General features: G+C 35.7%; 1 protein-coding gene across 6 annotated transcripts; it reads right to left on the minus strand.

The window, feature by feature from the left end:
• Positions 1–9,417: 9,417 nt before the first annotated feature.
• Positions 9,418–10,734, minus strand: LOC147286213 (ATP-dependent RNA helicase-like protein DB10). 6 transcript variants are annotated; one of them, XR_015122046.1, is made up of 4 exons: positions 10,658–10,734; positions 10,508–10,563; positions 9,931–10,099; positions 9,418–9,785 (listed from the first exon to the last, which is right to left on the minus strand). XR_015122046.1 is itself a non-coding variant. In XM_086242437.1 (3 exons), the coding sequence occupies exons 1-3, from the start codon at positions 10,664–10,666 to the stop codon at positions 9,539–9,541; spliced, it is 525 nt and encodes a 174-aa protein (XP_086098563.1). In that variant the 5' UTR covers positions 10,667–10,734; the 3' UTR covers positions 9,418–9,538. The 6 variants fall into 6 exon arrangements, 1 of the variants encoding a protein (XP_086098563.1); XR_015122043.1 differs by having other exon boundaries at positions 9,931–10,199; XR_015122044.1 differs by having other exon boundaries at positions 9,931–10,199; positions 10,508–10,588; positions 10,658–10,729.
• Between the last annotated feature and the right edge of the window lie 7,080 nt (positions 10,735–17,814).

A 17,814-nucleotide genomic window follows, 5' to 3' on the forward strand; every position in this document is an offset into this window, starting at 1 on the left:
TATTGAAGACCGTTGCATTATGCTTTTGCAGGTCTAGTGTTCATGAGAAGAGTTTATGTATATTTAGTCTCAATCAACACAACTTTAAGATGTGAATGATTCTACTCCACTATGGAGATGAAGTTGTCATCTTTTGTATCTTCAAATTAGTACCATCAGTCATACCTTAGTAATTCTTTATGTATTTCCTTAACTATAGAACTACTTTTTGGATATTATATTGTAATCCCTTTTTGGATACTTTGAATGTTATTGGTGCTTAAAATATGAAATATATGGGAATGAAAGATTTTATACTTGCACAAATTTCAGGCCATTTCAAATTACAGGCACAATTGTATATTTAATTCATTGATATTCTTTTTAGGTGAAAAAAAAAACTAATATATATCATATATACATGAAATTTTTTTTTTAAAACTTGAAATAATAAACAATATCAGTTTTAGTCTAAAAACTGAAATGTTATATCATTTTGATATCAGATTCTCTCTCAGACCTGATATATAAACAATATTTAGATATCAAAGTATGTTCCATACCTGATATTGATATCGAGATTACATATCAGATTTTATCATATACCTGATATTGATATCAAGATTTTAAATCATATTCTACCTCAAACCTGATATTGATATCATGGTTTTATATCATATTCTATCTCAAATACGATATGTATTGATCAGAACTATTGATATTCGGATTTTATAGATATCAGAAATAATATCAAAAATGATATATAAACAATGTTTACATATCAGTTTAAAACTGATATCTAAAATGTGAACATTAGATATCACGACGCGCTATATCAGACGGCTACCCAAATAGATATCAATCGTGGACTGATATCTATCGACATTTTTGTTGTAGTGTAGGCTTAATTAATTGTTAGATTAGATTGATGGCAGTAAATTGGTAGATTAGAAACTTGATGGCTGATTTTTGTGTTATAGATGGTTTTTGTGTATGGCATGGCTGGTTGTGTGAATAGCATTGGGTTAAGAGAGTAGACTACATATATACAATTACTAGTACCTTGAAATTCCTTTTAATATTTGGTACTTTATCAATTTCAAAATCCTTATTTATTGTGGATTAGTTTAAATTTGAGCAAATTGTGATTTTGTGAATTAATGTATAATTTATTAAGAATGTTAACATTATAAAGGAAAAGATGCTACTTGGAACAATGGTGTTGTACCAAAAACACCTAGCTAGCTATTTCAGGTACTGCGCGCCTATGTGAACCAAATGTAAATAGGAACACTTTATAACAATTTTTCTGACGAAATCGTGGTCTATAACATTAACTTACAATGGTTCAATATCAGAAACCGTTGTACAATCCATAACAATACCACACAAACCTTAGAAAGCCGATGTATCTAATACCTATAGACATCTAATTAAAATTGAAATTAGTATCTTACACAACGGTTATATAATTAAAATCCGATGTTCTTAAATTCATAATACAACGGTTTCATATAAACATCGTAGTATGAAAGACATATACACATCTCAAACACCTAATTTTAGAATGACCTATACCACGGTTAGAATCCAAAAACCGTTATTTTAAGGAGTATTTCACCTCGTATTTATAACTAAAATAGTTGTAAAATACATGTATTAGTAAACGTAACTGTTGTGTATATATATACTCAACAACAGTAGCCTTTAAACCATGAGATTTTTAGGATGTATATACAACGGTATTTCTATCATTACCATTGTGTTAATGTAATGAAGACAGCGGTTTCATATAACCACCGTAGTATGAAAGACATATACACATCTCAAACACCTATTTTTAGAATGACCTATACCATGGTTAGGATCCAAACACCGTTGTGTGAATGAGTATTTCACCTCGTGTTTATAACTAAAATAGTTGTAAAATACATGTATTAGTAAACGTAACCGTTGTCTTGAGAACATAAAACAATGGGTTCGAGGAGAAAACCGTTGTGTAGATATATACTCAACAAAAGTAGCCTTTAAATCATGGGATTTTTAGGATGTATATACAACGGTATTTCTGTCATTACCATTGTGTTAATGTAATCAAGACAACGAAAAATAAGCGTTGTGTAATGGTACCCCAATAGACGTTGGTCAATTAGACGACGGTATTTTGACAACTTACACAACGGATTTTATCCGTTGTGTATTACGTTTTTTGTAGTAGTGAAATCTTATCCCTTCATTTCCTTTTAATCATAGTCACATATTCTAGACATAACAACTCACCCAAACTATAAAACACTCTCTCAATTTCGAGCTCCCCCCTCCATCCTCTCTAATTTCACTTATTTTATCATTCATTCCATTATCTCATCTCAAAAACACACATCTCATCTTTCATCTTCCAAAACCCTAGATTTTTCTCACCTCTCTTCATCATTTCTTTTCTCCATCTTCCCTCCATCAACTCTTCCTCTCCAAAAAGCCAAACACCATCACAACACTCATCTACCATATTCACCACCATTATTGCAAGAGGAGCTTGGAGACACTTGGGACAAGAAGCTATTTTGGGCATCCTTGGAGGAGTGATACTCCTTGGGAGCTTGGCTTCAACATCTAGAGTTTTCTCTTTTCCTTCTTGTTTTCATTTATGTTTCAATTTTTGATGTTCTTTGTAACTTTTTATGGCTAGTGAGTAGTTTCTTGATTTGGGACTAGGGATGTAGCCCTAGCCCAACCATGTAATGACTTTGTGATTTGTGATATAAATGCCCTTTTGGATACATATGCTCTTATGCTAGTTTAAAGATCATGACTTGTATGTGTGAATTTACCACTTTTGCATATGAGAAATGTTGTCATGTAGAAATTGGAGATTGGTAACCTTTAGTTTGTAAAACTTGTTGCATAAGAGCATGGTAATTTAAAAGCACCTTGGTTGGATTGTTTTAATTGCTTGGATTCCTCATCCTTAGAACTTTATGCACCTAGGGTTTGCTATGGCATTAATCTTAGGTAGTTACCTATCACCTTGGTTGGGATAGTTGATAACATGAAAGAAGATGTGCCCTAATTTACCTTGATCGGGGGTTAGGAGGGAATCTAATCTATTTAATTTGGCATAATCACTAATTGCATTGTTTGTTACATGGGAGAGTTAGTGTGAACCCCTAATAACCCCAAATCCTTCATCATCATTGAATTTAATTTGTACTTGAATTTGGTTGCATTTCCATTTGTTAGTTTCAAATTCTAGTGTTACTTATCATCAATCAACCAAACAACAACTCAACACTACACATTTGCACATACCATTATGTTCAGTTTTGGCTTTGCATAGTACATAGTAGGTTGTTTGTTAGTTTTATAACAATAAAATCAATCTAGCTTGTGGTTGAAATCTCAATCCAATATCTTGGGTACGACAACCCCCTACTTCCATTTCCATACTAAAACTTGACAACCTTGCACTTGAGGTAGAATAGCAACAATATACTAATCCTAGATCAAACCAGACAATTAACAATTTCCTTTGGGAAATTAACATGCTGTTCATAACTTAGGATCACAATGTTTTGGCTTTTAAGAAAATTGCTAAATTACCCACTTTGGCAAGAAATTTTGAATCCTCATCGAAAACTTAAATGAATTCATATTTCCTGTAATTAAAATGTTTAACCAATTTGCACATGTGGATGAAACAATATTGTTTAATATGAAGTGCAATAGTCAAACATGCAATATAGGAAAACAGTCCCACATAAATCAATTGTTTCAATTATTTCTGCAAGTAACTGGTAATCAAACAATCTTCAAATAAAATCAAACATGCAATCAGATATATAGCCCAGAATCAACTCAATTCGCAGAATCAAGACAAATTTTTATATCAAAACAAAAGAAGGGAACTAAGCACAGCGAAATAAAGGCTATAAACTATTCAATGAAAATAACAACTCATCAAACACAAATTGAATTGAATCATACTTTCAATCAGTGAAGAAGGGCGTAGAAAAACCCACATCAATAATCGGCAAACATCAAAAGAATAACAAAACAAGCCAGATCGAAAAAATCATTTGATTTGAATGAGTTTTGAAGTTTGATGGATTTGGGAGATAACCCATGTTCGTGAAAATAAAAACAACCCCTGTTCTATTTTTCAAGTAATTCCTTTTATCTGAATTATTGACTTTTAAAAGTAAAAACGACATCAACATGACACAAGTATGTGTGTCGTTTTAGCTAAAAACTCATACTGATTAAAAGAGTTTTTATACAAAGAGGATTCAAATCATAGTGGTCTGGCTCTGATACTACATGTAAGCAGTAGCTTGCATAATCAATCAACCCACTTGAAATTGAATCACTCATATCAATTAATCAATCAAGAATAACAAGAGCAAGAACAACAATTAAATTCTACCTGATGAAGCCATTTCGACAATTGCAAAGTAAAGGATTGAATCTTCTGCACTTTTAGTATACTGGGAGCTTAAACTTGTCAATAGGTAACAAGAACTGAATATTAAGCATGATTTACTCAAATACAGGGACCCAAATTTATATATACTCAGCTAACCACATCCCACCTATTAAGGGATAGTGGCAGCCAGTCAAGTACTTAGTCAAACTTATCCACACTACAACAAGAATGTCCATCTTTATAGGGTATTCAGTCAATTATGTTTGACTGACTTTAGTTCCACTTAATCCACAACTAAAGGATATGTCGTGCAACACTATAACAGCCCAATACAAAGTCTAACACTTTGGGCTTCTCGATCTTAAAGCCATCCATAAATAAGCAAGCAATCTATAAGATGTCTTGGGCTTCGTGGCTCATCAACAATTATACTTTGAGTCATCAGCTTTCGAAGACCACTCCATTCAACATGGATTGTAAGCATCTGGGTTTTAGATTCTGGAGTTGGCCCACGTCGACGGGGAAAAATATAACCTTTGATAGTCAAACCTTCCTGTTGCTTCTTCAAGGTAAAACTGAAGCCAATTGTGGAAGCCAGAAACCTCTTCTTCACAACATTCCTTAAGGCCTGTTTGGTATTCTATTCAAAAATTATTTTTTTTTCAAAAACAAAAAAACAAGTTTTAGTCAAGAAAACATGTTTGGTAGACCATTTTCAAAAACAGTTTTGAGAAAAAAATTCAAAAACATGCCTCTTTTTAAAAATGATAAAATATCATTTTTCTCATTTTTTTTTTTTACACTTCATTCTTCCTTAACTGCCATCATTTTAAAATTTAAAAATTGTTTTTAAATTTCATACCAAACAAGTTTTCAAATTTTAAAAATTGATTTTGAAAACTCACATTTAAAAAAAAATCTTAATTTTTGAAAAAAAAAAAATTTTAGTAGGATACCAAACGGGTTAATTTCTCCAACAACAACGTGTACAAAAGAGAGGAGGAAGCAGATGTTCCACCACGGCCATAAGATCTAACCAGATAATGTTCAATGTTCTTTTAAAATCAAACGCCCTTACATGAGAGATACTTGTGAAGATATTTAATGGGAGCAGTTCTGCTGATTTCTTCTATGAATGTAGCTGACTTATTCTATGAATGCAGCTTGCTCTTGCCTCTCCTCAAAAGTGACAACTTCTTTTCACCCATCATTGGGTTGTAATTATCCAAAAGAGAACATAAACGAGAAACAGTAGGCCGCCTGAAGTTTTCAGCAAGAATAACACGAGTCTTCATGGTCTTTGAGTCATTCTCGCCAATGACCACAAGCCCATCCAAATCAAGCTTTTTTTTCTTAGTTTTTATGGGATCGATCCCTCAGATACTCTCCAGACAGTTTTAGTTGTCCTCAGAGATGATTCTCCTTCATTCAGCTTAATATGCACCTTTCTATAACTGTTATCATTCTCCATGAGTAACTTCCTTGGTGTTAGCCTATCGGCAGATTTAAAGAGGAAAGAATTCACCCCAATAAAATCAATATTATTATATGCACAAATTTCAAGAGAAATATTTGTACCTTGAAAATTCGAAACATAGGATTTTCTTTGACAACACCGATGAAAGATTTTCACATCCATTCAACTCCAAGTTTGCTAATATCATCGTTAAAGAATTTTTACCAATTGTGGAAGCCAGAAACCTCTTCTTCACAACGTTCCTTAAGACCTGTTTGGTATTCTATTCAAAAAAAAAAAAAATTTTTAAAGAACAAAAAAAAAGTTTTAGTCAAGAAAACGTGTTTGGTAGACCATTTTCAAAAACAGTTTTGAGAAAAAAATTCAAAAACATGTCTCTTTTTAAAAATGATAAAATATCATTTTTCTTATTATTTTTTTTTTTTACACTTCCTTCTTCCTTAACTACCATCATTTTTAAAATTTAAAAATTGTTTTTAAATTTCCAAATTTTAAAAATTGATTTTGAAAACTCACATTTTAAAAAAAAATCTTAATTTTTGAAAAAAAAAATAAATTGGAGTAGTATACCAAACGGGTTAATTTCTCCAACAACAACATCTACAAAAGAGAGGAGGAAGCAGATGTTCCACCACGCCCACAAAGATCTAACTAGATAATGTTCAATGTTCTTTTAAAATCTTGATTATTCTCAAATAAAACGCCCTTACATGAGAGATACTTGTGAAGATTTTTAATGGGAGCAGTTCTGCTGATTTCTTCTATGAATGTAGCTGATTTATTCTATGAATGCAACTTGCTCTTGCCTCTCCTCAGAAGTGACAACTTCTTTTCACCCATCATTGGTTTGTAATTATCCAAAAGAGAACATAAACGAGAAACAGTAAGCCGCCTGAAGTTTTCAGCAAGAATAACACGAGTCTTCATGGTCTTTGAGTCATTCTCGCCAATGATCACAAGCCCATCCAAATCAAGCTTTTTTTCTTAGTTTTTATGGGATCGATCCCTCAGATACGCTCCGGACACAGTTTTAGTTGCCCTCAGAGATGATTCTCCTTCATTCAGCTTAATATGCACCTTTCTATAACTGCTATCATTCTCCATGAGTAACTTCATAAACCATAACCTTGGTGTTAGCCTTTCGGCAGATTTAAAGAGGAAAGAATTCACCCCAATAAAATCAATATTATCGTATGCACAAATTTCAAGAGAAATATTTGTACCTTGAAAATTCGAAACATAGGATTTTCTTTGACAACACCGATGAAAGATTTTCACATCCATTCAACTCCAAGTTTGCTAATATCATCGTTAAAGAATTTTTCCAGTTCCCACAAAATCATGATGAACCTCAAAAACTTCATGCGGGCCATCAAACGTAGGAGTAAGCACTAAATTCAAAGGACTTAAATCTTCATATTTATCAAAGAATTGGCCAACATCCTCATGAGGACTATCTGCACAATCATCCGCAAATTTAAACAATGTGTTTACACCCAGATTTAGCATCTTGGGCCAATAAAATGGCTGAGGCCCAGTCAATGATATATGCGGCCCAAAACACAAGAAGACCCAAAACCATGCAAGAAAAATCAGTCAAGCCAACAATTTATTTCAGATATATTGGCTAGTGACGTCAGCGCCATCGTCACTTCACGTGCGAAGGCTAACCAATCAGAAGAAAAGCAAGCCCTCGGTGCGCCACTAAAGTTTCAGTGGGTCGGCGAGCCCTCGGCGAGGCCCGGCGAGCGCTCGGCGGCCTTTTGGTTCCCGCTTTTCTTCCTTCTCTCTCCTACTGTGATTGGTTTCTCCTATTCCCTCTCCTTTCCTGATTGGTTCTTGACATTTAATAATTAGCTATAACAGTCACCTCTTCTTCTTCTTCAGCATTTCTGCATTTCCACTGCCTATATAAACAGCTTTCGCACAGAAGAGCAGTGATCCATGATCAACCAAAAAAGACCCAGAGTCTCAACAAGCCCAAGGGCTCCTCTGTTACTTCAAGCCTCTCTCTCTCTCTCTCTCTCTCTCTCAAGCTTCCCAACAAACAAGCTTAAGCAATCTCTCTCTTTCAAGCAATCCTCTTCTTCCTCTGCCAAACAGTTTTCCAGCAAAACAAGCAGGAAATCTCTTCCTCCTCTGTCAAGCTCTCACAAATACTCTCTCACTCTCACAAACAAATACTCTCTCTCTCTCTCTCTATCTCTCTCTCTCTCTCTCTCTCTCTCTCTCTCTCTCTCTATTTTACCATCAACCTCACAAAAATGCAAACAGTGCAATCCCATCAAACAGTTTGCCTGGTTCTAAGTTTCATCAATAGCTCCTGTCAAGCTATTTTCCTGTCTTTAATTTAATTCAAGCATTTACTTGTTTTATCTTATTTTTGTTAGCTCTGTCAGGGTACAACTATCTTGCTATGATATATTTGTGAAAGTGTATCTTCATGCCTTCATAAATATTTTGTTTGTATTTTAATTCTACATTTGTATCAAATATGTGTGAAATATTTTGTACTTTAAATTAATGTTGTGCAAGTTTTATATTTGAAGTAGAGTGAGTTTTACATTTATGTAGAGTGAGTTTATATTCATGTTAGCGTATTCTTATACCTTCATGAATATTAAATTCCGTATTTAATTAATGTTGTGTGATTTTACATTTCTGCATTTTAAATAAAAGTAGAGTGAGTTTATTTCCTGCATTCAACTGTGATTTTCCTTATTATTAATAATATTTGGATATTATCAAACAAGGACGGATTACCGCTAACGTTCATAATATCTAACTATTATTAATAGCTGTGAATTTCCTTTTATATATATATACATATATATAATAATCGTTAACATAAAAAAGTCCTTGTGGAACAAGGCATAAAAAAGAACTCACACTAGTACAAAAAAGGCCATAGATATCGATTATACACTGATATCTATTGGGGTGATATCTATTCTACCCCTAGAATAGATATCAGTGTAACACCGATATTTATTACATGTTTTAATATCAGAATGTTTGAAAAAACTGATATCCAAACATCTCAAACTGATATCTAAACATATTTTAAATATCGTTTTTGTATTTTAAACTGATATCTAAATGGACTTTGATACTGGTTTTCAATAAATAACCAATATTAAATCATCTTTATATATTGCATTACTTATTAAACTGGTATCTAAACTAACTTTCATATCAGTGGTCAATTATTAACTGCATTACCTACTGATATATAAACTAACTTTGATAACGGTTCTCAGTTATTAACAGATGTTAAACCCATCTTTATATATCAGTTTTTTAATAGAACTGATATTAAAAACTCCAAAAAAAGTGATCTGTAAGGTTGGTGTGAAATAATTTTTTTTTTTGTGCAAAAACTCATATAAATGCATGCCCTGAACATGCAAGTACACAAATGTATGGCTTGAAATTGGTGCATTTTCAAATTTTCCTTTCATCCAAACATTCCAAGTACAAAAATGCATTCCATTTATCCAAACATTTCAACTAAGTACAAAATAAAAGGAACAAATTAATACCACAAAAACAATAGTCACAGCCTTGATCAATATTTCATAACCCCTATCAATTGTTCCAATTCAAAGATGCCTACACTTTCAAAATATTGGCATGGCAGCAATTTTCCTAACCTTTGACTACATTGTTCTAAAATCTGCATGCACTTGTTCTTCCTTTACAAAAAATTGGCTTGGCCATCTAAATACCACAAAATGGCTAACGTACCCTAGGGGCATCAGATGCTTAGCTCGCTCCAGAACTTGTATCAAATTAGCTGCATATTTCCAATCATGCTCAGAGAAAGAGGTGTACAACACCCCATTTCTTTCAACTCGGTAAACATAGTCCTCAACCACATTAGGGAAATCATAGTTAATCACCACCCTGTAACATGAAAAATCATAGTTAATCTCTCACCACTCTTGATATTTGTCCCAGTGAGTCGCTGTTACTTTTTCATTAATAAGTTGAGCATGAAAACTTGGGGGAAAAAAGAAGAAGAAAAGAAAGTGCGATGGCATGAGCTAACCTTATATCTTTGATGTCAATTTGGCAAGCAGCATCATCAGTGACAGCTAATAATATTGGGGACTTTCCGCAACAGAACTCATGTAGAACCAAGTCTCTCTCATGTTGAGACTTGTCCCCATGAATAGCAGCAGCCCCAATAGTGTCTGCAACCTGGTCACACAAAGTCTCTGTGGAACAAAAAACAATGACCTTAGAACCTTGTTCCCGGCATCTAAGGATTTGGTCCAAGTGCATCTGCTTCTCCATTTGTGGGACAACTTCAAAATACTACAGATTTATAAACAACTTATCTTTTTGTGAAGCTTGACAGAGTTCTCATAGAAAAGATAATATGATATCAAAGTGATCAAACACTCAAAAATTAGTCATAAATCATAACCCTTTTCAGATTAAGACTAGTTCATTGCAAAAGAAGACATTAAAATTAAAAAAGAGAAGAAAGCAACTAAACAAGTACAATAGATTGTAAAAAGGAAACAAACATCAAATTTTACTCAAAAGGAGGAACCAACAAAACTAAAACCCAACAATCCCAATAAACCCTTTTATAAGAACCTGAATGCATTAGTACTCACCAGACCAGCAAGACAAGCATTTTCCTAGAAATCAGTGTTATCACATAATATATAACCTGCAAAAGTGGGAAACAACATACACTACTTCAAATACCTCCTTTAATGTTCATAACTACATAAATAAACCAAAAATGATAACATATACAATACCAACTCCATGAATCGATCTCGCCATGGCCCAATTGGTATTCATAACTCCCAGTCGAAACCAATTAGTTCTGAAAACTGCAAACAGAAAAAGGGGGAGAGGGAGAGGAAGGAAGTGAGAAAGGAGTCCATTAGAGTGGAGAAATAAGAAACTTAATGCTCAGATATTGGAGTCCAATTCCATTTATCACTAGGACTGAGACCAATTCACCAAATAATCTACAAAATTAAATACTGATTACTCTAAAATTAAATACATTAGTAATGATAACCAGACCATCAAGACCAATTACTTAAAACAACAATACCATCCAACAACCAAAGGAGCTAATATGTGCATATGCATTGACATTCAAAGATTTTTTTAACTGAGGAACATGTTCTGGCCACTTGCACCTTCAAGGATTTTTTTTGACTGCCATAGTCCATTTAGAAATCATCAGAGTACTTGACTTTTCATGTCATATGATATATGCAGTCTATAATTAATAGAACCATCAGGGTGAGACTTGCATTGTGGAACTTGCAAACAGCCAGTATGGTCTAGATCTATAACAAACAGCCTCTATCAGAATAACAGGGAATCACCTTGTAAAATATCTCGCCAGAATAATTTGGGTTTGCTCCAAATGTCACAGTGTAGTAAGAAAAACTAATAGAGAACTTCTATAATAAATATGCTAGATCAACAGTCCAAATGCTGCAAACGAGATGTTAGTATTCAGTCAGATATATCAAAAACGTTTCACATAAACTTATATTGAATATTTGACCTTAAGTATCAAGCATAAACCTAAGTGCAACTTTAAGCTATCAAGCATTCATATGGCACTACATACCTATTCCAACTTCACAAAAAGTATTCATTTATACAAACAATACAAGATTTCTGTAATAGGACCAGCTATAGCATGACCTTCATTAAAAAATAGCATTTAGGAAAGAGTAAATTAATCTAGTCATACAAATACTAATCTAGTATTTTCAACACTAGATCAAGGAAGCACTTTCATTCTTCTACAGTTTGTATCTTCACCAAGCTCTGAACTCATAATCCTATAAAACATAAATTAATTTATAAAGAACAATAATCATAAGCGAAAGTATATAACAGAAGGAACTTAAGTTCTGACTTTGTAAAGAAGGGAACACCTAGTTGTGCAACATAGTTCTGCCAATGTCTGAATATCGTAGTTGTTAATGCCAATGGTCCTAAAAATCATCAGAACGCAGGCGAGGCCGCAATCCCAAGAATATAGCTGGTTTATGTGTGGGACCTATAAGCAAGACACCTAAACAAATTAAAACTAAAGTCACAATTTATTGTGTATTTGAATTTGAATCTGTATACATAGGGAAATCATTCAATTATTTGATTCATATTCAAAGGTGATGCTGATACATAGGGAAATCATGGTTCACATAAACGTAGCTTCACAAAGTCTGACGAACCATCAAATTAAACTAATCAATTTTCATCATATAGATTGAATTTCCACAAATGAAACGATTAACAAATTGAACAAGGAGCTAGCTCAACTTTTACATCTAAACCAACCAATTAAAAAACAAGGAGATACATATCATCAACAATAATAAAGCTGAATAATTCATCAAAGATATATATTACAGCTCAATACTTTGTAATGCAAATCATCAAAAGCAAAGCATTGATGGTGGGTCAAGTACTCTGGTTGTAGTTTCAGATCAAAATCCAATCATTTTCCAAAGAGCAACAAAGATTTTTTTGACTGCCATAGTCCATTTAGTAATAGATTTCAAAGAGCACAAAATTTGAAAAATGTGAATATGGAAATTGAGAACACAAGAAATGTCCAAATGAACTGAGTAATCGAAGCAGATTTCTAGGATAAAGTATAATCAAAATACATAATTTATACACATATACAATCAGAACTCCCACCTCAAATTTTTCTATTTGTTGCTTCAACACATATATCCTCCACGTTCTAAACCTTGAAGTTATATCCTAAAGCTGAATTCTCCAAAAATTTATGAAAAACCCAAGACAAGTATAAAGAAAACCCTAAATTTGAGGAAGCACCCAAACCCTAAATTCATTATAATTTAGACAGTGAAAGGGAGACAGAGACCAAGAGAAAGAGGAACCCTAACCTTAATTCGGTTCAATTACCCACACCAATAGAGAGCTCAAGTTGACAGGAGAAGAACCCCTATCGAACCGCTGCCACCCACCGCTAAAGTTGCCAGAATCGAACAGAGAAGGTCGCGAGCTTTCAAGCTTCAAAATTCCACCGTGCGTGGTTGTCGAAGAAAAGGGAGGCCATGGATCAATTCAGCTCAACGAGAGGAACCCATTGCGGTTGGAGTTGGGCCGCGACGCCGCTGGAATTAGGAGATCGCTTCGCATGAGTAGACCTTTGGCACTGCCTTGGTTAGGTTAGGGAAGGTAGAGGAAAAAGAGAGGAAGATATGGCCGGTGGTCTCGCCAGCCATCGCTGCTGGACAGTGGCAGTTCGATTGGTGAGAAGGCGCGGTGAGAGAGAGAGAGAGAGAGAGAGAGAGGAAAGAGTGAGAGAGAGCTCGGGATGGAGGGTCTGAGAGTTAGAGTCGAGATGAGTGAGAGAGGGTACACCAAAAAAGTTTTATGTTGGAGGAAAAGACCGGTTCAGGTAACATTACATATCGGTTTAACCCTTATCTACTGAAAAAGGGTTACATTAGATATCATTTTTAAAAAAGTGGTGATATGTTATCTACTTTACATATCATCAAAAACCTGGATCGATATTAAAATTTTTACAATATCGAATTTTTGATAAACCGATATGTATCTAGTGATATTAAAAGCCTTTTTTGTAGTAGTGTCAGGCCGAGAAGTTGTTCCTCGATCGACCGTACAATCACTTGATTAAAATTAGAACATGGCGCGCAAACCATAAACAGTCTCTTGGTTGAAATTCAAATGATCCACATCAAACTCAACAAAACGAACTTTGGGTTGATCCGAGTTCAACCCATTTCTATATCCAAACTTTGGGCCGTGAAGAGTGGCACGCCCGCAACACACTATCGCCAAATTACATGAGAACTACAGTGTTCCTCGTTCAAGGTTCTGGAGGTCCCAAACCCCAATGAATTTTGAGGGTAACATAATTTGGTACGCCCAATAGGATTGATAAAGCCTTTTGTGCCAAATCCTCTCAAAGAGCAAGACTGGTCCCACGAACATACCAAATTCTGTGCCCACCACATAATTTGGACGCTCGGTGGGACTGTATTGAAGTTTCACTTCAACAAAGAAGGAGTCATTGTGCCAAATTCTCTCGAAGATCATACTTGGTCCCACAACCATACCAAATTATGTGCTAAACAACATAATTTGGCATGCCCAATGGGACTGTATTGAAGTTTCACTTCAAGAAAGAAGGAGTCACTATGCCAAATTCTCTCGAAGATCATAAAAGTAAATGGCCTCTTGGCCAAAATCAGTACAAGAAGTATGAACAACCAATGGGATCAATATTATCCCATCTCTGAATCCGACGGCTATTATGCAGCCGAAGGGTACCATACGCACACTGAATCTGAAGGCCAATATCATGGTCATTCCTACGAAAGTAGCCAAGATTATATTGATGACTATTGTGATGGCAACATAGCCAACAATGAGTATCCCTATCACAATATCAATAATATAGTCATAACGGCTATTATGCAGCAAAAGGGTACCATACCCACACTGAATCTGAAGGCCAATATTATGGTCATTCATACGAAAGTAACCAAGATTATGTTGGTGACTATTGTGATGGCTGTAACGCCCCGATTCTTGGGCCCAAAAATACACTGAAACTTTGTCCTTTAAAACCTCTTTTCAAAGAATGAGCCATGCACTTAATATAATAAATAAATACGTTAAATAAATCAGAGTGTGAGCCCAAAAACATGTATGTAAAAATCACTGTATAGAATCAGTTAAATCAAATTAAAATAAGTCCCACTGCCTCGTCTTCTCCTCACTGCCTCCTCAGCCTGCTTAACCTGCAAAACACCAATAACCACACTGCACCATATCCATGGTACACCGGGTCATTCAAACAATAACCCGGTAAGCTCACTAGAGCTCGTATGAGTGAAATGACTTAAACTATAATCCTCAAATAATCCTTCAATTTCCATGCTCAAAAATAATCCACAACAGTATCCAAAATTACTCAATCACATCACAAACTCATCAACAAATATTCAAGCATCAAGATAAATATAATTCCTCAAATTCACATCATAATTCCACCAAAAATAATAATAATAATCATTCTGCCATTCAAATGCCTAAACGTCAACTATTAACCTCAATCTCGAATCGTTCACTTCCTAACTTATAACCTCAATGCATATGTAACGACCCGAACCCAAGTCTTATTTCTTTTGCTTGCAAATAAATAAATAAATAAATAAATAAATAAAATATATATATATATAACTTTTGGGCATGCCTTATTAAAATTTTTGGAAGGAAATTCTAGTATTAGAGGAGTGTTTTAATTCAATTTGTGGCCTTTAAGTTCGAGAGGGTGAATTAGAACTCGAGTTTCTAAACGCGTAGGTTCAATTTGGGAATTTTAGTAGGAAAGGTGGAGAATTCTCTAGAAAGGGCAATTTGGTAATTTCAAGCCCAAATACTACAATTTAAAAATCAGCCCAAATTCTCTCATTTCAGATTTCCTCTCTCTCTCTCTCTCTCTCTCTCTCTCTCTCTCTCTCTTCGCACCCTCCCCTGCGCATACCTCAGCCATCACCTCTCACCATCGCAGCCACTCCTTACCGGCCTCTGCCTCCGGCGACCCCCCCCCCCCCTTTTCCACCGGCGCCGACGCCATCGAAGTCTTCCAGCAACCAGCCGCTCCGCGAGTACAGTACCCACTCAGAAACAAACCCCAGCTGCCGCCCTTTTCTCTGCACACAGCCCGACCTGAAAACCCCCCAACTCCTGCCACCGATCCACTCCACTGATGCCGACCATCTTCCTCAGCTGCTCCTTCAGTCAGCCCATTCCCTTGCACGCGCAAAAATAGCCCAAGAAACCCCCAGACCCGCCGGCCTTGTCTTCCAAATTCCGGCCAGATTTCACCACCGAATTTCGAGGGTTTTAGTGGGTATTCCTCCTTGAGGCGACGCTCCCGAGACTTGAGGTGATCCATCTGGAGATCGACACTAGGCTCCAATATTGTGAGTGGAGTTTCTTTTGCTTGCAAATTTATGGGTTTTATGGTTTTTTTTATATAGTACTTTTAAAAATTTAAGTTAAAGAATGAAATAATGAATTGAGAAAAGTCTGTTTTGCATTAATAAAGTCTAGAGGGATTAGATTATTTGTTATTTTGATCTAAGGGTTATCAAATAATTAAACAAACAATTTAAATGCCAGACCAAGTACCCACCGGTTATTAAGTAGGTCTTGGGACCCATCACGGCACACACATAGGCTTTGGGCCGTGTGCCGGGATGCCTCGCCCTTTGGGGGTAGTCTACGTGCACGTACGACACTTTGGCTTGTTGTATGACGGCGATTCGACGGTACACGGGCCACTATAAGTCCACTTGTATGACGGCGATTCGACGGTACAAGGGACACCCCAAATCCACTCGCATGACGGCGTTGCGACGGTGTGGGTGGAAAGGGCAATCTAAGTGCACGTACGACACTTTGGCTTATTGTACGACGGCGATTCGACGGTACAAGGGCCACTGTGTGTCCACTTGTATGACGGCGTTGCGACGGTACAAGGGACACCGCAATCCACTCGCATGACGGCGTTACGACGGTGTGGGTGGAAGGTTAAGTAGACGGTCCACTTGGTGCGACGGTCTTGTACGGTACCAATGTGGAGCCCGTCAAATGGGTACTGATTTGGCCAACGATTATTCTAGAAACTTTATTAGATAAAATATTTTTAGTCATTCTTTTTATCAGTTCAAGGCATATTTTAAAATGGGGGAAACCTATTGTGTTTGTGAAATTGAGAATATTAATAAAATGTTTTACTTTATTAACCTTGTTATCTTTTGACTCGTTCATCCACTCACTGAGCCTTTCTCACCGTGAGTTTACTTTTTGTGTTTTCATGTTTCCCCCAGGTGGAAGCGGCGGCCAGTCATAATTATTGCGTCGAGGCAGGCTTGTCTTCTCATTGTATAGTGTAGGTTTTCCTTTAAGCCTTAAGTTGTAGTTTGGTTCTGATATTTGGTTGTAACCTATAAATTTGTAAACTTTATGCCGGGTCGGAGACCCCCTTTTGGTTGTGGTAGGGAAGTTGAAAACTATAGAAGTGTTTTTAACAGGTTATAAAATTTTGGGTTAGACCATTTTCATGGGAGGTTCTGCCGAATTTTCGGTAGGATTTTTCCTTGATTTTGGATCCCGCAGGACCTCACCGGAGTTTCAGGGTGGAAATTCGGGGGCGGTCCTGTCAGCATAATTCATTCATCAATGTCCATCCTCAAGATTCAAGCCTACACTTTACCAAGTCCTAGCCAAACCAAATCCTAACAAACAAATGCACACAAGCACACAAAGCAACGAAATAGACTATCTAATTTCACTCACGTCGCTCTTTGAAATCCCCCTAACCTCACTCACGTCGCTCTTTGAAAACCCCTAATCTCACTCACGTCGCTCGTTGAAATCCGCCTAATCTCACTCTTTGGAATCCCCCAGCTTAAAAACCTTTTCACAAATCCATTTCCGAAAATCATCTTAAATGAACCTCGATATACTGAAAAAGCAATGAAACTTCCAAGCGGAGAAATAACCAATCTAAACTGAAATTATCTTTATAACTAATATACCAAAACACTTGTACTTTAAACTCACACTATACTTGTACCCATACTTTAGACAATGTCCTGGCCACAATCCCACGCATTTAACACAGGCAGGCTCGACCGATCAGTACTCACATTTCCAACTCACAACATTTCACCCACAATTTACTCCGTACTATGCCGAATCCTTCCGAAATTGATTCCCGCTCATAAACCATCACTTGTCTATCACTCGAAACATACCGACACTTCCTCAATAATTAATTTGATCGTTTTGTATATAATAACTACCTAATCATCAATCATTAACCTCGACAATAAACAATCCTTCTCTAATTCGGTGACTCTCC

The sequence above is a fragment of the Dryas octopetala genome, chromosome 4 (genome assembly GCF_963921425.1).
Source record: "Dryas octopetala chromosome 4, drDryOcto1.1, whole genome shotgun sequence".
NCBI lineage: Eukaryota > Viridiplantae > Streptophyta > Magnoliopsida > Rosales > Rosaceae > Dryas > Dryas octopetala.